Source organism: Pagrus pagrus, assembly GCF_965226575.1.
Source record: "Pagrus pagrus genome assembly, chromosome: 15".
Taxonomy (NCBI): domain Eukaryota; kingdom Metazoa; phylum Chordata; class Actinopteri; order Spariformes; family Sparidae; genus Pagrus; species Pagrus pagrus.
In genome coordinates this window covers 9,442,413-9,462,302 of record NC_140199.1, presented here as the reverse complement: position 1 = coordinate 9,462,302, position 19,890 = coordinate 9,442,413, and the positions used below count along the sequence as shown (strand labels likewise).

Genomic DNA, 19,890 nt, shown 5'->3' with positions numbered 1-19,890 from the left:
ATATGCCATAAAAGGATATAGCCGAAAATAGAATGCTCAGACCTTGGTAATGCATTAATTTACAATTATGATCAGAACAGTTTTGCTGGAGGTGTTCGCTTATACAAAATAATGGGCAACCTCCAGCCAATGAAAATGAAGAATTTGTCATGGCCATAGAATAACCTGACAAATAAAAATTCTGTGTAGGATAACTGCAATTACATTACAGTGTTGTGTGTCTTTGTGTGTGTTTTGTGTGTGCTGACCGTGCAAGCCATCCTCTGGGAGGTCCACATCCAGCATGAGGTCATCATCGTCCAGTTCTCCAGTTCCCGGAGGGTCCAGGTTGTTCAGAATATCCTGAGAACCATGAAAATCACAGGTAACTCTCAATTCATTTTAGGTAACATTACAGGCACATTATGAGTGCATTAGAGTCATTATGTCATTTTGCCTCTGGACAAAACTGTTTTCTGCTCTGCAAGACCCACTGCTGGGAGAGATATCTCTAGACATCAGGGGCCGGATACATGTTACTCTGCTAGAGATGGAGTCAGGAACAAAACAAAAAACATTCACAAAGGCACAAACACAGCTGCAGTTGTTGCCTGCCAAAGCATATTTTTGTGTGACACATAATTTGGAAATTGTGTGCATCTCTACAAGCCCTAATCCCACTCCTCCAATTAGCCAGAAATGGATGTTCACATAGCCCTGTTAAATCTTGTTTTGACATATATCAGGATCCTTCTGTCTTTTCTCAGCATTAGCAATGTCCTCAACAGGGCCAAATCAGCTCTTTGTTGCAACCCATCGGTATACATTTTGAGATATAAAACTTCATATTTAAGCACATAAAGCTTTAATTTATGCTGTAATATTTTGATTTTTCATTCTTTACTGTGCAATTCAAAGGCCTACGTAAATGTACAGGACCTGGACCCAGGTGCAGAAACACCCAGGCCTCAACAATAAGGACTGGCCCACTGCCCAGGGGGAGTAAAGTTGGGTTTTTTTCCACAGTTGCCATTTTGATGTTGAGTAGGTTATACATATGGCTATCAGCTTGGCAGAGAGCATATCAGGTAAGATAAGTAAGTGAGTAAGTATGTATGTGAATACGTAAGTAATTTGTAAGGAAGTAACTACATAAGTAAGTACATGAGTAAATAAGTACACAGGTCAGTCAGTCTTTGAATCCATGACACACTGCATTCTCGTTCTGATTAATTTACAAAAAGAATTAAACATGACAATGAACTTTAGTAGTCGATGTTTTTTGCAGTTACTTTGTATAAAAGCAAGTAAAAAATGACTGATTTCTGAAAAACATTGAACTTTGTCACCTCTACAATGTCACATAATTTAATCAAGCCATAAATATTACCTTTGTGAACCTTTGTTTCATCATCTTCTAAGAAATTAAAGAGACTAGAATGTCATGCTGTATAATTGCAATTATAATGGATGATGTTTTTAATTTTATTATGGCATGTGTACCTTAATTTTCTATGTTGTGCTTTTTTATTGTTCATTCTGTGTTATTGATAAGTGTTTTCATTATCAATGACAATTTATAAAACACTTATAATGACTTTTGCTACAATACTGTTTCATGACTGTCTCATTCCAACAGCAGCTAAATCCATATATCCACACACAAATAACAGAGCAGGCTTATGGAAAATTATCTCTCAATTATGAATGATGATACAGAACAGTTTGAAAAGCCAACAAAAACACTTTTCATAACAGCCTCCGAATATGCAGTTATTCTGACTGCTGTGCTGCTGTCTACCGAATAATTCAAAGCATACCCAAAAGCAAAGGCATGAATCAATAGTTCAAAGCTTTATTTTTCAAGGCAATTTTGTGCTTCACGAAACTAAATTGACAGGGCTTTGACTAGAAGACACAAGCATAAAATTACTCATTATAGGAAATCTCATGTGTTGCACGATAACTGACTGGTGCTCAGTGTTTCAGGTTTAATGAAGAAGGAATAATGGAGGAAATAGACTAAACATAGCATACTCCTGCACTCCTCCACATACTATCGACCAAGTTGTGGGTGGAATCTTTGATGCTCGAGTAGTCCATGTAACTATCAACCTGTCTCATCTGTTGTATTTCCTCTCGATTCCTCTGTCTTCAAGTTTCCGTCTCTCTTTTCCCCTGCACCCTTTTGCTTTCTTTTCTCTGATCTTATAACCTCCACCTTTTGATTTAAATAGAAGACAGACAAATATTTAATAAGTAATATAACCAGTTTCACTGGGATGGATGCTCTCTTTTTCATTAGCACCTTGCTCTACACTCAAACAGTGATCTGTTAGCCATATATTGGCATCAAAATTGCAATACTATCATACAGTACTGAGGTATAAATACATTTTTCCTTGGCTCCAGACAGTCTAGAACGTTTCAGCTGTCTGACAGTATACAGTACCAGACACACAACAAAAGCATCAAAACAGCAGCAGCTGCAAGTCCTCCATCAGTGTCTGCACTGTATTCATTCAGCCAGAGTTTGACAAAACTCACAGCTAAGTACTAAATCACACACTTAGGTGTCCATGTGAAAAAACTAAATTCTAAAGCTCTCTATGGGTCAAACTCCTGCACATAAATTGTGAGCAGCAAGCGAAGAGAGCTGCAGAGGTGAAAATGAAATTGTATCACTTACATCAGAAGGACGAGGTCAGGTGACTATAACTAGAAGAAAAGGGGTTATAATAGGGTAGATAAGGGAAGGTGGGAAAATATGAGGGCAACATATTGAGCCAAAACAGAAGTGAGGTGACATTGCAACAGATCTTTTTTTCATCATGTAAATGTATTGTGATTGTATTGTGTTGTAAGGACGAGAAAACAACAATAGACCCAATGTGAAAGAAGCGTCTGTGAAACAGTGGATACATTCTTTTGAGCGTCACAACCTTCGCAAAATGACTTGTTTCACTATCATAATTTGAGCCATTTGGTCCAATAACATGTGGAAAGCCTACAAGAGCCGAGCAATTAAATTATTTTATCCCCATTCAAGTTAGCCTGGCGCTAAACCAGAAGTTAGCTGGCTCGGTCGGCGATCCTGGTATTTTTGTAGTCAGGAAGTAAAGCTTTTTTGGCTTCAAAACACCACTGACCACATCCCAAATTCCTTCCTTATTTACGTGCCACCACTGGATGTTGACAATGCATCATTACTTCACGCGGCAGAATTTAGCGTGTTCGTCCGAGTGTCCTGTGTCTACAGCAGAGTCAGTTGACTCAGGTGTAAATGCTGAGTTTACACATTCCCATTGAAAAACAAAAAGCCCAATCTTAGCAGGTTTAAGTGGGATTTTTGACCAGTGGAAAAGGAGTAATAGATGGATTCTTTTACTCCTCTTTCAAAGCATCTGTTCATTTGGTCTCGGTCTGTCTATTGTATTGTGAGTTATATTTAAGATTTCCCCCCCAATTTTTTTTATGTTACAATCTTCTCACACTTGTCCAAAGCAACTGGTTGTCTTGCTCATGGATGCTTCAGCATGTGGAGAGGAGTAAGGGATGGCACAACAAACACTGCAGCCACACTATATCCTACAGTATCGTACTGTACCCTGTAGTGTCTCAAAAAAATTTCATTCCAGTAACATTCACGACTTAGTCTCAATCTGCCTTTCATTGACTGTCTCTGTTACAGTGTGTCGCTCATGAGGAAATTACATTTCGCACTGGCAGCACACAACAGCTTAGAGTACTGAAAATCAGGATAATCTCTCATAAGAGGAGTGAGAGTGAGTGATTTTATGGGAGTGCGTGTGTGCATGCCTGTGCGTGCCTGTGCGTTTCTGAGGTCCTTGTTATCGTTAGGGGTGAGGTATGAATTGTGGTTTGGTTAAGGTTAGGGTTAGGCTGTCCACAATGTATGTCAATGCAATGTCTTAAGAAGCAAAGCGAGACATATGTGCATGTCTACTAGGGTAACAAGTCTTCACACAGCCTGAAGTTGAAAGGGCCTGGGTTCAGGTTAATTACTGAAGTTACCCCACACTCCAACCTTTTTCATGTAAGGTGAGGGAAAAACAACTCTACTACACAACTATTGTCTCAAAATATTGTAATTGAGTCGAGTATTAGAGTTATTGGAATTTTATCATGAGTAGTTTCAAAACTATTTTGTTTAATAATGACTCCTATGGATTGCATGAGTTCTGGACCCTCAGATTCCACTGTGAAGTCAATAGGTGTTATGAACTGTTCATTTTAGTCAGTACCAAAAAGCAGCTTAACAGCAGCTTTGAGCCAATTAAACTGTAGCTGTTGTACTTTTTGTCACTATGGGAATAATTATTTAACTTTTAGCAGTATATGAATGCGACCCATGACATGTACATTTTTTATCTATCTTAGACATCCGCAGGTGCCACATCAATCCTGAGCATGAGCAGCATTCAGATTCATAACAGCCAGCAGAGGTCATCAAATATACTCTCTGCTCTCACCAAAACATCAGTTGATTTTTCCAACAAACACAGCTGGATCAAGCAATGACTAACCTTCAAAATCACTGGGAAAGTCTGGAGGCTGAACTTTTCACACTTTGACAGGTTTACCCTCAAATGGCTGGGGTGGCTGCACACACAATCAACTTGCAAACCAAAATAAAAGCTCATTACAGAAACCTCTCTTAGAGAAAATCTTTTTGAAATCTCTGCTAGAAACTGGGTTTTCAAGGGTTGAATGTAAATCAGCATGACACAAAATCAGCCAAAAAGGCAAAACACAGCAGCTCATTTTCAGATCAATCTTACAACTGATCCCCCCTCACTTAGCGTTAAGTAAGAGTGTAAAGTGCCAGGGAGAAGTTTTAAGATTGAGTGTACTTTTTTCTTTTCTCTTTTGTCTCACATGATGTAAGCCACTCTTTTTAACCCAGGACCTTTCTATTACTTTCTAGTGAATCACAGTCGAGTTACTCTGTCAGAGAGGACGGCTAAAAATCAACATAAATCATACCTTTTCCCAGGATCGTTAGTTTTCTGAAGGTCAATTCCTTTCCAAAATAACATCCCAGAAAAACTGAAAAAATATGAAATAGCTAATGCAGTTCCTGTACATTAAAATGAACTGGGTTTGGGGATGAAGCGCTCAGTTACTGCTGCAGTGTGTATGTCAGTCTATAGAGTATGCATCTCTTGTGTAACATTAGCACCCCTACTTAACAGTATAATCCTTTATACTCTATATCTTGGGACTCGCTGGTGGTTTTGAAGGAGGACATGTCCTCTAACCTAATCATTTACTGACATCATTGTAATCCACTCACCCGACTCATTTGCAGCTCTTGAACTAATACCGTTTTTCAACAAAAAGTCAATTTTCAGTCTCTGTCTTACTGAATATAACCATTGTACGCAGTGTGAAATGTAGGATAATCATAATCTAGTACACCCACTGCAGAAGCCTTACTGTCTTAGTGGCTTTTACAGGGATAATTAGCTGTCCGCTGTGAGCTCTGAGTGTTTGAGAAATGCATGAGTTGTGGGAGTCCAAACATCTAAAAAGGACACCAAATTATTGCTTCATAAGAAAAATAGGAGAAAAGGAGAGGATAATGGCTCACACGGTAAATTCGTCAAATTGTGTACTTCAACAGCATTAATTCCTTCAGTACAACAGTGTTGTTCTTCATTCATCACTCTGTTGCTCTGAGTGTCTCTTACTAACATAAAAGCTTTTATGAATCACCGATTAATTCTACTTTATTCTTTTTCAATGTTACAGTCAGTTACTGATAGTGAACCTCAACACGTCCACAAGCCTGCCAGGAATCTGTATGCCCCGCTGAACTGTCAGGTTGCTTTTATTGTGAAACACATGGGGGAACTGTTGTGTTTAGCTTAGTTACTAAACTATAAAAGCGTTCTTCCATTTCCAGCCGAAATTAGAAATAAGAGCTTATAAAATAAAAAAATATATCATAACCCTTAGCTAATAATAAACCGTCTCTTGAAAGGTCCAGGCTGTATAATTAATGGTAATAGTAAGATAAAGGGTCTTAATTTCACTACTTCTACATTCGTTCTCTCACTGACCCCAATGACACTTGTTGCTGCCAATATTTTAGATTTTATTAATGCAATAATTAAAGTCTGATTAATTCCTCCTCCTTTTTCAGTTGAGTTATGCTATGCACAGCCAAACATTCAGAGAAAGAAACAGAGGCAGTGCGTGCAGAGTAGGAAATCTGAGTGAAATTGTTTAATGAGTTACGGCAGCTGCAGAGCAAAGCAAAATAGAGTTAGAGAACCCTCAAATCAGCAGTAAGTTTTTCCAAGATTCATCTTTTTCCCTTCTCACCTGATGCTCAAGGAGACAAAAGAAACAAACAATGTGCTGTCTCTACCATATTGTCTTTACCCCGTCTGTATATACAGCCAAGTGTCTACTGACAAAACTAAGAAACTGACCTTAAGAGATAAAAACAGACTGTGTCAACACAGGAGTCCCACTGCACTCAATACCAAACAAGCAGACAACCCCAGGTTTCTGTGCTGTGTACGAGTTGCACTGTTTTATAAGCTGGTATCAGTTTGAAAAGGCTGTTTTCTAAAGTTTAGCTTGTGGCAAGGTGAGTAGTTTGATTGTGTTGTTCTACACTGTTGCATACAATTAGCATTCTGCTCAATTTAAATATAACGATGATGTCTTTTGAGGGAGTAAGGTATTGGGATCTTTATGCTTAATACAATTTATTCATCTTTATCTCATCTGAAAGACACAAAAATGCAACACATAAAATGAAAAGCTGTAAAAAAGAGTAAAAAAATTAAAAAATTATATATATAAAAAAAAAAAAAATCCCACAAAGCTCTCCCTCTCTCCTGCCAAACGTTTTCATTCCATCTGTATGTATTTGGTTGTTTACTGAATGAAACGCCCATTTGAGAAACGTGAGCTGGCTTTCCTTTCACGCAAGCCTTAAAAAAATGTGCAGAGCTGGTGCCATAATGAGGGAGAAAAGAAAGAAAGATGAAAGATCAGCATACGTTAAAATATCATATGGAGCATGAAATGTAAATGAGAACTGTACAAGCTAAAGATTCAACAAATCAAATCTAAAAGTGCTTCAGATATTAATGCTAACTACAGCAAGCAATACATGAATCTACTGAATAACATAGAGTCTTCTGAAAACTCAGTTTAATGTCAATAGGCTACTAATGAAATGTAATGTAATGAAATACTAATGTTTCTTGGAAATGCAATTGACAGGACACTCCATAAATAACAGGACACTGACATATCATCTATGGTCCAGTTTTTGAAAATACAGTCGGGTGAAATGTTATTTTTCAAATCAAGTTACATTGTTGTTTATTTTTCCACTGAAACATTAAATCAACAATAAACATGGCCAACCATGGAACTGCAAGTGAAATAAAAGCAATAAACTGATTACACTTAATCAAACCAATCTCATCAGTGAAAGCTGTTTTGCTTTTATCTTGCCAGTCAGCTAATGTTATTGCCTTTGTCTTTCACAGAAGGGATCTAAACAGCATCCATTTGTAGATTTACAGTACTTGAGGGCCAGCTGAGAGTAGGGCTGCCACGATTAGTCGACTAGTCACGATTATGTCGACTATTAAAATCGTCGACAACTAATTTAATAGTCGACGCGTCGTTTTTTTTTTTTTAAACTTTGTTTTCTCTCTCTGCTGCGGCACCTTTCTGTCCTTGACACACATGCGCAGTAGTGGTAATCTGGGTCAGCCGTGGTGTCACCTGAAGTTATACCAGACGGGCTCTCTGGTATCATGGCTACCCGGCGGCAACGGAGCTCAAAAGTGTGGGAGCATTTTAAGAAAACAAAAGAAAAAAGTGTGCGATGCAATATCTGCAAGACAGAACTACGGCAGCACAAGTGTGATGCACGAGCTCCTGAAAAGGAAGCACGTTGTTGCTGACAACGACGATGAAGAGGGACCGTCCTCTCGTTAAGCTAACTGGCTAGTTAGCTGCTAACATTAGCGTAAACAGAGAGCTAACTTACTACTTACTCATATTGATAGCTGTAAACGTTAACATTAGCGATGACGATTTGATTCATTAGCCTTGGGAACAAGAGCCTTGTGCAGTTTGGGATTATATAGAGTCAGAGTGTTGTAAAGTTGAATACAGTTGTGAGCACTGAGCACAAAATGCACTGTTATATTCAGGGATGCAAACAGCGCGGCGAAAAGCGCAACTCGCTTTTTTCGTGGCCAATTAGGAGACTTGTGTGAATCGTTCAGATCCGAAGAGTTTTTGTTTGGGGGGGGGGGTGCGTCTCAGCTCGGGTCAGTAAAATGAACAGGCTGACAGTGACAATCACGTGAAACTGAGGCGAACTCATTCATGGTTGCCTCTGATTATACTGATAATAGTCTACCTATTAGTTTCCAATGTAGACGCGCAACATGCGCGCTCACAACCCAAAGCGGCGTCGTTTTCCCCCCCGTGCATGTCCGTGGAGCTGTGCGCCGCGGACGTGCACGGTTCCCTACGTTGCTGTGTCAGGCAGGTGTTTCCCACCCCGTTTCAAGGTGAAGGAAGCCCTCAGTGGAGAGACGTTGCCTCCGCGATGTAGAATGTGTTTTATAGAAGAGAATCACATTTCAGGAGCTGACTTGTATCATCAGAACAGACACATGTAAACACAGAAAGCTGAACATCACTGGACATGTCTGTTGGGATTATACAAATCAACAGTGTAAAGTAGAGCTGTCAAGATGTATGCAGTAGTTAATTATTGCATATCCTACTGTACCTATCACTCCTATTGTTTCTGATGTACAGGTGCATGAGAATGTCATGGGAGAGTTTATTAAGGCCTATGTCACTAGTAGTTAGCATATACTTTAAACACTTCAAGCTGAAAGCTAATGATTGTTGTATAAGAGCAGCTGCATGCTGGTGCGATAAACTGTATGTTATACATTCAATTTACGTATGATCCGATTAGTCGACTAATCGAAAAAATAGTCGGTGATTAGTCGACTATCAAAATAATCGTTTGTGGCAGCCCTAGCTGAGAGACACAGTGGTTAAAAAAGCCAGTATGGTAATAATCTGCAGAAAAATAACAGGACAGGACTGTGGTTGGAAACTAAAGGGAGTCATGATTGATGCTGATGGAAATATAGGCTGCAATTTTCGGGAATGACTCACACTGCAGTTGTCACAAGCTAAAACTTGTATCTTTTATGTGTGTGATGGTCTCAAATTGAAAGAACAGAATGCACCAAAAGAGGTGCACACAAAACATTGTTTACCTTAAAGGGCTGCTTCTGTCAAATATAAACAAACAAAAGCAGTTGAGCTATAAGCCTCATTAATGCAACAGCATAGTCGGTTCACTGGCAGCATGTTCCATAAATGGCTGAGCACTCTGCAGACAAAAGGCTTAAGCACCTCACTCATTTAAACACTAATGAATTGACCTGTCTCAACCTGGCCCCACAAAAGCCTAAAATTAGAGGCAAAATAAATAAATCAGGGATAAGAGGCAGTGGTAACTCTGCAGTTTCGAGTAGGCAAAGAGAAAAACCAAAGAATTACAGAACCCCCAGGAGTTTGGCAGAAACACAAAAAGAGAAAATATGTGTGGGGTGAAAGAAGGCAAAATTTATAAACCATCAACAGAAAGAACAAAAGAAAACTGATTTAAAAATGAACAAAAAACAGCCTGCAATCCAGGAAAAGAAGGGATAAGAACTAACATAATTATAAGAGGCAAAAGGTTCATTCAGGCATTTTTCATGCAAGGCTTCATGTTGTGAGGAGGGACACTGAGCTGTAATTTCAAGAGAAATATATCTCTTCTAGTGAGAGAAAATCAGACACATGGATAATGAAATCAGTAGGGGAGTTCTTAAGGAAACCAGTCCAATGCATACCTTGCCATACAACTTGATTTTGAACTTTGGCAAAGCTAGTTCTTTAAGGTGCTTATTCATTAATGTGTGGCCATTATGGGTTAGTAATGATCAGCCTGGATCATTATTTGGGCTGCATTTTTTAAGCTTTGCAGATCAGATCTGTTGTATCAGCCCTGATAAAAACACTGTCAATCCCAACTGATCATCAACTTTAAGCTCATGTAAAGATGAAACGTGGACGACTGAAGTAACTAAAATATTTGCATTTCTTGGAGAAGAATATAAGACAGTTAATGATTGAATAAAAAGAAGAATCTGGTAGAGATGTGTTAATTGTACTCAATGGTAATTTTGAATCCGTAGTTAGTTATGTTTTTTTCAATTCTATTATATCTTAGGTGGATCTAATATTTGGTAACTCCTTATATTGAGAGACAAATATAGAGAACAAAATATTAGTTATAATTAAGTAGTACATTAGTTCAATACGAAAATACGAAACACTGCATGGGTGTTGCTATTATTGTCATTTCTGTGTCCATGTCCATCATTGGGATGGACATAATGGTTGCTTGCAAAAAGCATCTATCAGCAAGCAAATTCCTAGTGTTTCAACTTCTTACCTTTATTCTGAGCATTCATGATTGCTTGTGAGTTTCCTTATAAAATAAAATAGGTAATCTACTCCAAAACCGTTTCAATATAAATTATGCCCTGTTGCACTGCATGATAAATTGCGCTGAGGCCGGAAAAAATTAGCAGTCGCTGCGAGAGGTGGCCCTTCATTTCACAATGCCCATTTTGTAAAGCTGGTACTGTACCGGGCTGCATGGTGCATCATGGGAATGTTATTATCAGCTCAGGTAGCCCACTCCTTGATTTTGCACAGAGGCATAAGAATGCAGATAGAGCCACATATAGCCAGAAAAATACTGGGACACACAAAACCAGGAACACTAGCAGGCGCATGCACATTGTGTTTTCTTAAGGATGCACAGTGCCTCCATGTGGAGTGAGCCGGCACTGCAGTGAGGCAAATTAAAGCCTGTCGGGAGCAGAATATCTCTTCCATTCTCTCATACGAATAAGAAACAGGGAGAGATTTTGGTTACATAAATGCTATAAACATCAGTTGCATTCTTTTTTTTTTTGCTTAGAGCCAAAGTTTCACGCTTTGGCATTTTACTAATATTATTAATATTGAGCCTAATTAGCCTGCAATCATTTTTCTGCAGCATCTTATTCAGAGCACGAGGCTTTTCACATGCTTTACTTTCTGAGACAAGACCAAGAAAGGAGCTTTAACTAGCACACTGTGATACACATTGTTTGATGCCTCAACTTTGTCACTGCAGAACACATAGATAATGCAGAATAAATCCAAATAAGAATTACTAATCATTTTGGACACAGACACTGCTTTGTGACAGGATTATATTAGTGGTTTACTTCTGCTCATTATGAGAAAAGATTTACTCAGTGAACAAGGAAAGAATGAGAAAGAGAAAGACGCAAACAGATGGCGAGGAAAAAGCAGAGAAAGGGGTGGGATAGAGAGAGATCAGTGCATCCAATTACAGTAAGTGGGCTCATTTCCTCTAATCAAATAGCTCAGTTAAATATCTCAAAGGCAGATTCCCCATAGAGCTGATCTTCACACATGAGCAATCAGTCTCTCTCTTTCTCATTCTGGTTCTACCCATTTCCTCTCTACTCCTTTTTACCCTATCTAGCTACCGGTCGCTCAACAGCCATCTTCTCAGACCGCAGATCTGTACCTCACTAAGAGATACTACTGCCCACACTGCAGAAAGAGTAGAGCTATAACTGTGAGCTATGATGACACCGTACTCAAGATTATTTTGTCGGCACATAACATAAGATAATTCAAATGTTGCATGGGAAGGTTGCACAATAGCTGCAAACATGCATTCATTCATTTTTCCACTGATTTCTAGTGGTGCTAGCAGCTCTAGTGGATTGGCCGAGGGCAGGAATGATGGCTGCCACTGATGCAACAACAGCCTCCAGTTACACTCACAAGGGACACACATCCTCTCCTTACACACTAACTCATAGCCCTGTGGCTATTTTATTCTGGTAGAATAGAAGAGCACTGGAGTTTGGCTTTGCATATCTCTTTTGCCAGTACTATTTCATTTGCAAAATAACAAGATGTTATCATGTATAATAATAAAAGTATCATCTACTGTAGAACTGCAGTCAGTTAATGTGAAAGGCATCTTGTACTTCTGAACTCCTTGTGATTTTGTGTCGCACAATCTCTAGAATATGCTTCTTAAAAGGATGATTATATATTTTAACGAGAATATTGTATACATATATAGTGAAGTAAATAGATTTAGGTGGACCACAAGATGGCGAAATACACAAGCTATGGTCTGAACCATAGTCTTCATTCAGCTGTTATGATATGTCAACTAGAATTACTGCCTCGTGTTTGTATGCCTCCGCGCACCAGTAAAGAGCAGTGCCGTTGAATAAAGGGAAGAACATTTTTTGCCGAATATTATGCTGTCACAGTAAAGTTGACCTTTGACTTTTCGGATATAAATTGTTATTACTTTATAATTTTATACTTTTAGACATTTGTGTAAAAGTTTGGCATAATTATCATATGAATTGTTGAGCAATGGCCAAAAATGTGTTTTGTGAGGTCGCAATGACCTTGACTTTTGACCACCAAATTCAACTCAGTTTATCTGTGAGTCCAGGTGGACATTTGTAGCAACGTTACCTTTTCAAAGCATTAAATAGGTCTCCTACTTGATGACATTTCAACTAATCTAGTAAACAAACATGGAAAACACACACATACACACATACACCACTTAAGACATGCTGAATACCTCTAAATCAGATACACATGGCTAAGGCACGTGCGTTTGTACCGACAGGAGCAGTGAACATGTTCGATGCTTGTGTTAACATCACATGGTAAAAGCAGTAAACACATGAATCTTATTATATAATTTCTAATCCAGCTCATTTTAAGCTCTTTACGCATTCTTGAGATCAGGTGCCTTGGTGCAGGAGAACCAAAGCAAGGCCAGCGAGCAATTAACTCACAGTTGGTGGCCAGGACAGCATTCCTCTCAGGGAGAGAGAAGCCTTGGCATGAAACTGGTGGTGAGAGCTGGCAGAAAACTATAGTTTTCTCCAGACAGTTTTGTTCTCCTTTTTTCTGCCTTTGTTCTGCTTGTTTAAGAGCTAATTATGTAAGGAAGGAGGAATTATTTAATGGACTTAGGCAAGTACAGTGTGTCACGATAAAAAGCCCTTAAGTTGTAACAAGGAGTCTAGCCTAAAGCTTTGAAGTTCAGTAGTGTGCTTGGTAAAAGCCTCAAAGTATATTAGCTGAATAACGTCAAAATGAACTTAATGACACAACAAATAAGACCTGCATTAATACTTGATTATCAAGTCTTATCAATTTAATGTCAAAATGTAGTATGGTACCATTAAACAGACTTGCCAAACAGTGATTATTTTCAATTACACACTGACAGTGTTACTTTCACATCATACACTTTGATGGACCAACTCTGACTAGAACTACCACCTTGCCTTTCTGTGCATCTGCGCATCAGTCAAGTTGCTATTCCTGAGCTATGGCATTTAATAATGCATTTTTATATTGAATTTATATTGTGTTTTACAGGCCTACATTCAGTGGTAGAGAAATTCAGAAGTCTATTGAGCTGGTTGTTTGATGCTCAAACTCTTCTCTATAGTACTCATGGAAATGTTAGAAGAGGTTCATCTGTGTAATGTGTATCACACCGCTCTAAAGGTGCCTTAACCTTAACATTTCTTTCAACTCCCTTCCTCTTAAAAAACGACTTTACTTGAAAATGAACCCATTTTCAGTCAATCAAGCTTACTCTTTGCCAACTATCAATCAGTTAAAGCTGAAACAGCTCTAAGTGCTCTCCAAAGTTTTTATCCTTAGTAACCGTATCATTGCTAAAAGATTTTGGCTGCTCTTCAACCCTTTCCCTTGCTGCAATACGCTACAGAGCAATCTGCCAGTTGGCATGAAGCGAGGAGTGGAGAGCATGAGTGCTTGTTGGCAGACAATACAACAAACTTGCTTACTTCCTTATCAATTTAATACAAACAACTGGGAAATTATACTTCAAAACAATCAACAGAACCATCATCATTATTATCAGTGTTAATTTTTGGGATGAGACATTTCCATACACTCCAAATTGAAGTTCATATCAGAATTTTTTCAAATTCTGCCATTTTGTTGATACAAGTGACCCATTTTTCTTTGGGAAACCCCCAAAAGCAGTGGCAAGAAGTGGAACCACTGGCAGAATAGTTTTAACAAAGACCTGATTTCAGGACTGACAAATAAGAAAAACACATTTTGGTCAAAATTCACCAAAGCCGTAAACTGGGACTCACCATGCTGTTGAGTTCTGAGTCATCATAGCTGTCGCATGGATGTGTCCCAGGCCCCCCGAGGGGCTCGAGACCATCCTCATCCCACATGTAGGTTCCGCCTGAGCTGTTGGAGGGCGACAGCTCCACAGATGAGGCCTGAAGGATATCACTCCGCTCTGAAGACAACACCAGCGGCCCCTGGGAATCCTGCATAGGGCTTTCGTCTTTATGACCTGTAGTAGAAATACAAACACAGGTTGAACTACTGGCACAAATGTAACAGAAAAATGTAGTTGAATCTCCTTTCGTATCAAATTTTTTTACCTTCCAGATCCATATTGTCCCAGTCAAGCGTCTCATTTAGAAAGCTGTGTAGGCGGGTTTGAGTATTATTGCCAGTTTTCCTGTTGTCAGGCAGGTCCCCATCACTGAGCACATCTCCCACACTGTAAAAGTCATCTAAAAACTCCTCACTGGTATCGCCTCTGTCTAGAGATGAGGCAGAAGATAAAGACATGTCCTCCAGAGGCTCGCCTGCTGTCTGGCCAGAACTCTGCTTAAGCACACCACTTCCTCCTTCTCCTCCTCCATCTCCAGAGCTTCCATCACTGTCACTGTGTGAGTCTGCTTTGTCAGCCTCACCGGTCCGCTCAATGTCTATTGCAATCTCTAATAGCCCTCTGCATTCAGGGGCAGTTGATGGTCTAATATCCCCCTTGACCCTACCTGGAAATAGTGGCTTCTGCTGCTTGGCCTGCCCGGATCGAGCCAGCCTGTAGCCCAAAGGACTCCCACTGCTGCCCAATGACTTGGTCAGCACACAACTGGGTAGCAGAGGCTTCCTCAAAGCACTGGGGGTACTAGGTCCTGGCGGGATCGAGAGGGTGGGCAGAGAGGAGGTAACTGGAGGTGTTTTACTGTACTGAAGTCCTCCAAGTCCTCCAGCTTGACCTCCTAAACCTCCAAGGCTACCATTCAGGCCTCCGAGTCCTAAACCCACTCTTCCATTGCTCAGCTGAGGGGGTTTGAGGAAACTGCTACGAGGAGGCCGGAGCTGAGTGTTTGCCAGAGGCCTGGCTAGTTCCACAGCCCGGTTAAAGGAGAAGGAGCGTGTCATAGGCTGGCTGGTGGGTGAGGGAATCTGCTTGAAGTGAGTGAAGCTGTTCGAACGCACCATGTTGTCCAGTGCCAAGGTCTTCAGGCTGTCACTGGACTGGGAGAGGCTGTCTTGAGAGCTGCTTCTGGGAGAACTGGAGCCTAATCTTGGTCTGACAAGGCGAGACTCTGACCCTGTTCGACCAGGAATGATGGAACCATTATGGCCCATTTTTGGACCTCCATTCAGTGGACTCTGTCCAAGCTTGATCCCTACTTTGGGACTCATCTTCAAGGATTGCTTGGGGATTGCCTTGGGACTGGACACAGCCACCATCAAAGAACCTGACCTCCGCATCTTTGGTGTCCCTGGAGAGCCATTCTTAACCTCCTTTGCCAATGAGGGAAGCTGCAGCTGAGCTTTGTCTTCACCTCCATCTCCAGGGCTTGTGGGAGTGGTGGGGCTGGAGGGGGTTGTCCCCTCATCTCTCTTCCATTTCAGGGAAAAAGGAGAGGCACGGATCATACCATTTGGCCTTGTTCCTGGGGGAGTGGTCTTACCATCCTGGGAATGCGTGGTTGGCTGTGTGGAACCATTGGACAAGGGGCTAGCGCTCCCAGTCGAGGAGCGTCCACCGAACTTAGGCAGTCTGGATACCATGGCAGACCTGATGGGTGCTTTTTCTTCCATTAGATGCCAACAAAGGCATGGAGGAACACTGAATCACACACAACTGCAAAAAGAATAGACAGAAAGACAGAATACAAGAGGATTAGATTTAAGTGTTCATGACTTGACTTGGGACACTGACAAGCAGCTTTACAGGCCAATTCAGTCCTTAAAACTCTTTCTTAATGCCAACAGCTGCCACATTGTGTTCCTTTTCTAATACTACTTTAAGCTGGAGATATCAAATAATATGAATTAAACCAATAAACAGTCACACACACTTGTGAATATACACCCTTATCTGTATTGGTATTCTGCAATCTGCAATGATAAAATGTAATGACACGAAGGGTAGTCCCGTCCGCCTGCTGCAGTGGTTGCATGTCTGACTCCTTTTCAAAGACCGCTGCCTGTGAGGTACATTAGGGATTAATCTGGCAAGATTACAGGGTGAGTTGAGATTTTGTCACGGCAATACTGCCTTGATGCGAGAGAGACATAAAGACTAAATGAGTTTCTGTCTTTATGCAGGTAATAATAATAATAATGCATAGTCACAAATTTTACATTACGAAACTGAATTTGGTGCATCAAACACAAATGTGTGCTTGTTATGATCCAGTTGAAACAAGGTAATTGTTACATTAAATCCCCTAAAATTAAAGAGGCAATGAATGCAAAAAACTGGTCATTCTTAACGAGATGTTAACGGAATAAAGAGCGTTTTCAAAGAGTTTCACACATGACATAACCTGTAGCTGGCACTGGTTTTGGAGGATATGGCGCCAAAATGCCTGGCCAACAAAAAGATGGGCAAACAGATAGACAACGCCTGGGGGACAAGGGGAAACCAGTGCTGGGCAGGTGGCCAGCATACTGTGAATAGTGAATGGAGGATATACAGCATGTAAAAACCAATGGAGGGAGAACACAGGGCCGTTTCCTTTCACTCATTGTTAGATTAATTCAATTCCAATCAGCCATGTGACAAGTGTACATGTGTTGGTGGTGCACCTGCGTGTTACATCCATCTGGCTAGTGCAGGAAGATTATGAATAGAAAAGTTAGTGAGATCCAGATGGTGGGTGCCGTTGGCAGAAAGTGACCCATCTGCACGAGGAAGTCTGCAGACTCGATCCCAATGGATTTTAACCTATTGTTGCCTCAATTAATATTAATATTCACAAATAGTAATTAACTTTTAAGAAATGCCTGCTGTATTGTTGCTCCTAGATCAAGCAGCTTCTCCCATGTGGGTGGATCCCTTGACAAACTGGCACAGAGACACAAAGGCAGATACTGGAGCAATAATCCACTCAACTTTTGTAAGCGGTGGGGGAGGGGTGTTGTGCTACAATGTCGGTCTCTTATTCTAAGAAAAAAACTCCTACAATGCTGCCCCACATTCCCATGCACAGACACACGTGTCTACAATCAGAGAGACACACTCACTACTGCCACAGAAGTGTCTGGCTATGGCTATGCCATCATTCTAATCTGTTCCATAAACACACATGAGCACAAACACAAAAACACACAGTTACACACACAAAATCAGGTCAGCATGTGCAAGCAGGGCACCAAAGCCTCTTTGCCCCGGGGAGCGGGTGGTGACTGTGTGTGTGTCTATGTGTGTTTAATGGGGAGCAATTAGATGTGGGGGGTTTTCGCCACTGTCAATGGCCTCAGAACCTCTCAAGTTTCATTCATATCCAGAGTGTCAGATCGCTGTTTCAACGCAGCGAATACACACACACTGCCGTTTAAAATGTTCATCATCTGGGTCATCTCACTCATCACAGAGCCACTGGAAGATGTGTGTCTGTAGTGCTGATTTTTTTTTTTTGTTCTGTTGCTTTTTACTTAAGTTACCAGCTTGGTAGACAAGAGAGATGTCATTGGATCTCAAAATATTCAATCAACATTTCAATATGACAATTACTTTCTATCCATATAAGCAACATTTAAAGTGGGTTCTACAGCAAATCATGGTGCCTTGGTAAACTGGTTGAGAGCTACTGTATTTCATCACGAACTGTTCCTGTTACAGTAGTAGATCATTAATGTCACATCACTACAGCCCCGGTCTAAAGCTGGGTAATGCCTATATTGATTTTTCAGCACTGGTGCCCAATCGATACACAAGTTTTGATGACAATGCCAAACCAAATGCCGATTAAATTACCCCTGATAATAACACTGCAGTAATATTAGAAGTTAAACATCTGTGTGTGCATCACGTGTGCATCAGGATAATTGTTCCAAATATGTTTGCTCGTAACAGAAACAATCACACATGCAATTTGCCTAAACAAACATGTTTTCACAAAATGATTACTTGAAGCTTGTCAAAGAATCAGATAATAAGACAAACAATCTGACCTAATACATGCTAAATTTCTGTGAATGAATGGTTCTGTTACTCGGGGCTGCAGATATGGTTGATACCCAGCCCAATACTAATAATAAAAAATAAAAAAAAACACACAGGTCAGCTCAAGAGGACCACAAATAAACAACAAGAGCCTAACTGACTGACACACATTCAGAGGTAGGGCAGTAAACCATGTTAGCCATCTGTCAAATGCTCAGATCTGAGAGCGTGCCCTTCCCCCCAGAGTATAACTCTGTAATAAATATCCCAGCACTTCACTAACATCAAGTACAAGGCCTTCACTAAACCCCATGTAAACCAAGGCCAGCAATGTACTTTCTGTGGCTCTGTACTGCATAGGAAACAATATAAGAAAATCTTGATAGCATGAAGGGATGAATAATGTAAAGAAAAACGTTCCAGGACGACATAACTTAATCCAGGGATATAATCCCTATATATATATATAATATATACTGCCATACAATGAAAACATAAAGCTTATTATGCATACTGCAATCATTCATTTTATTCTGGCTCACCATTACTGATCAACAGCAAAAATATGTATATATCTTTTTTGTAAGTTTTGTCAGTGTTATGGAAAGGTCAACAGCCAAGATTAACATCCAACATCATATGTGGTTTCTCCATTGTTTTACGTTCCCATCAACAGAGACAATGCAAAAACACAATGAAAGAAAGGACAGCAAGTAAAAGAGGGGAGGTGAAAAGGACAACAGAAAGAGAGAGACATACTGTTATAGAGTTTGAATAGGACAGACAAGACTTCAGGCATAGAGAGACCTTCTGCTAGACCTACAACTTGGCATCTCAGCAGTGATCCCTGTGTGTGAAATGAGCAGGAAAGTGAGATGACATCTTTTCTTACTCTCTGTCATACAGGGGACAGGGAGTTTCTGTCTGCCTGCCAGTGAGTCTGTTTGGCCTTACTTTATTTCCGACTCAGAGGATAGCCAGACAGAAAGCACCTGGCAGAGAAACAGGAAGGCTGAAAAATTGGATCTGCGAGAGTGCAGTCGTTCATTGCTCTTCTGGCAAAGCTTTCACTTTTGAACTGCACACGCACTGCAGAGATGCATTCTTCAGGAGTAACAGGATGGATGCAGATAGGATGCGACAGCCCCAGGACTATGATCTATTGGGTCATTGGGGCTACGCATGAATGGAGGTGTTCTACTACACACAGTAAATCCCCTATCCTGCTGTTTATCCCCACAGCCGGTCTGTCCCCATCTCCCAACTCTCATAGCTCCCTATCAGTACAAAGCCTCAGCACCATCTCTCAATGCAGCAGCAACTCAGGGTACATCCATCCTTGCTCTCTCAGCTTTCCTTCATTCGATTTCGAAAGATCTATTAAGGGGAGAATTTTATTTGACTTTATTCATACTGTGGGAACACCTGAGAAGGATGCGGTG

At 40.4% G+C, this 19,890-nt stretch overlaps 1 protein-coding gene across 2 annotated transcripts in view; it reads right to left on the bottom strand.

Annotated features, from left to right (window-relative positions):
• The window catches only part of ccser2a (coiled-coil serine-rich protein 2a), a 55,624-nt gene that overhangs the window by 24,627 nt on the left and 11,107 nt on the right, over nt 1-19,890 (bottom strand). For both annotated transcript variants that reach the window (XM_084376081.1, XM_084376082.1), the window contains exons 2-4: nt 14,634-16,138; nt 14,331-14,542; nt 249-342 (exon numbers count right to left, since the gene is read on the bottom strand). In XM_084376081.1, the coding sequence (XP_084232207.1) occupies nt 249-342; nt 14,331-14,542; nt 14,634-16,095 (1,768 nt within the window). In that variant the 5' untranslated portion in view covers nt 16,096-16,138. The remainder of the gene's footprint in view (nt 1-248; nt 343-14,330; nt 14,543-14,633; nt 16,139-19,890) is intronic.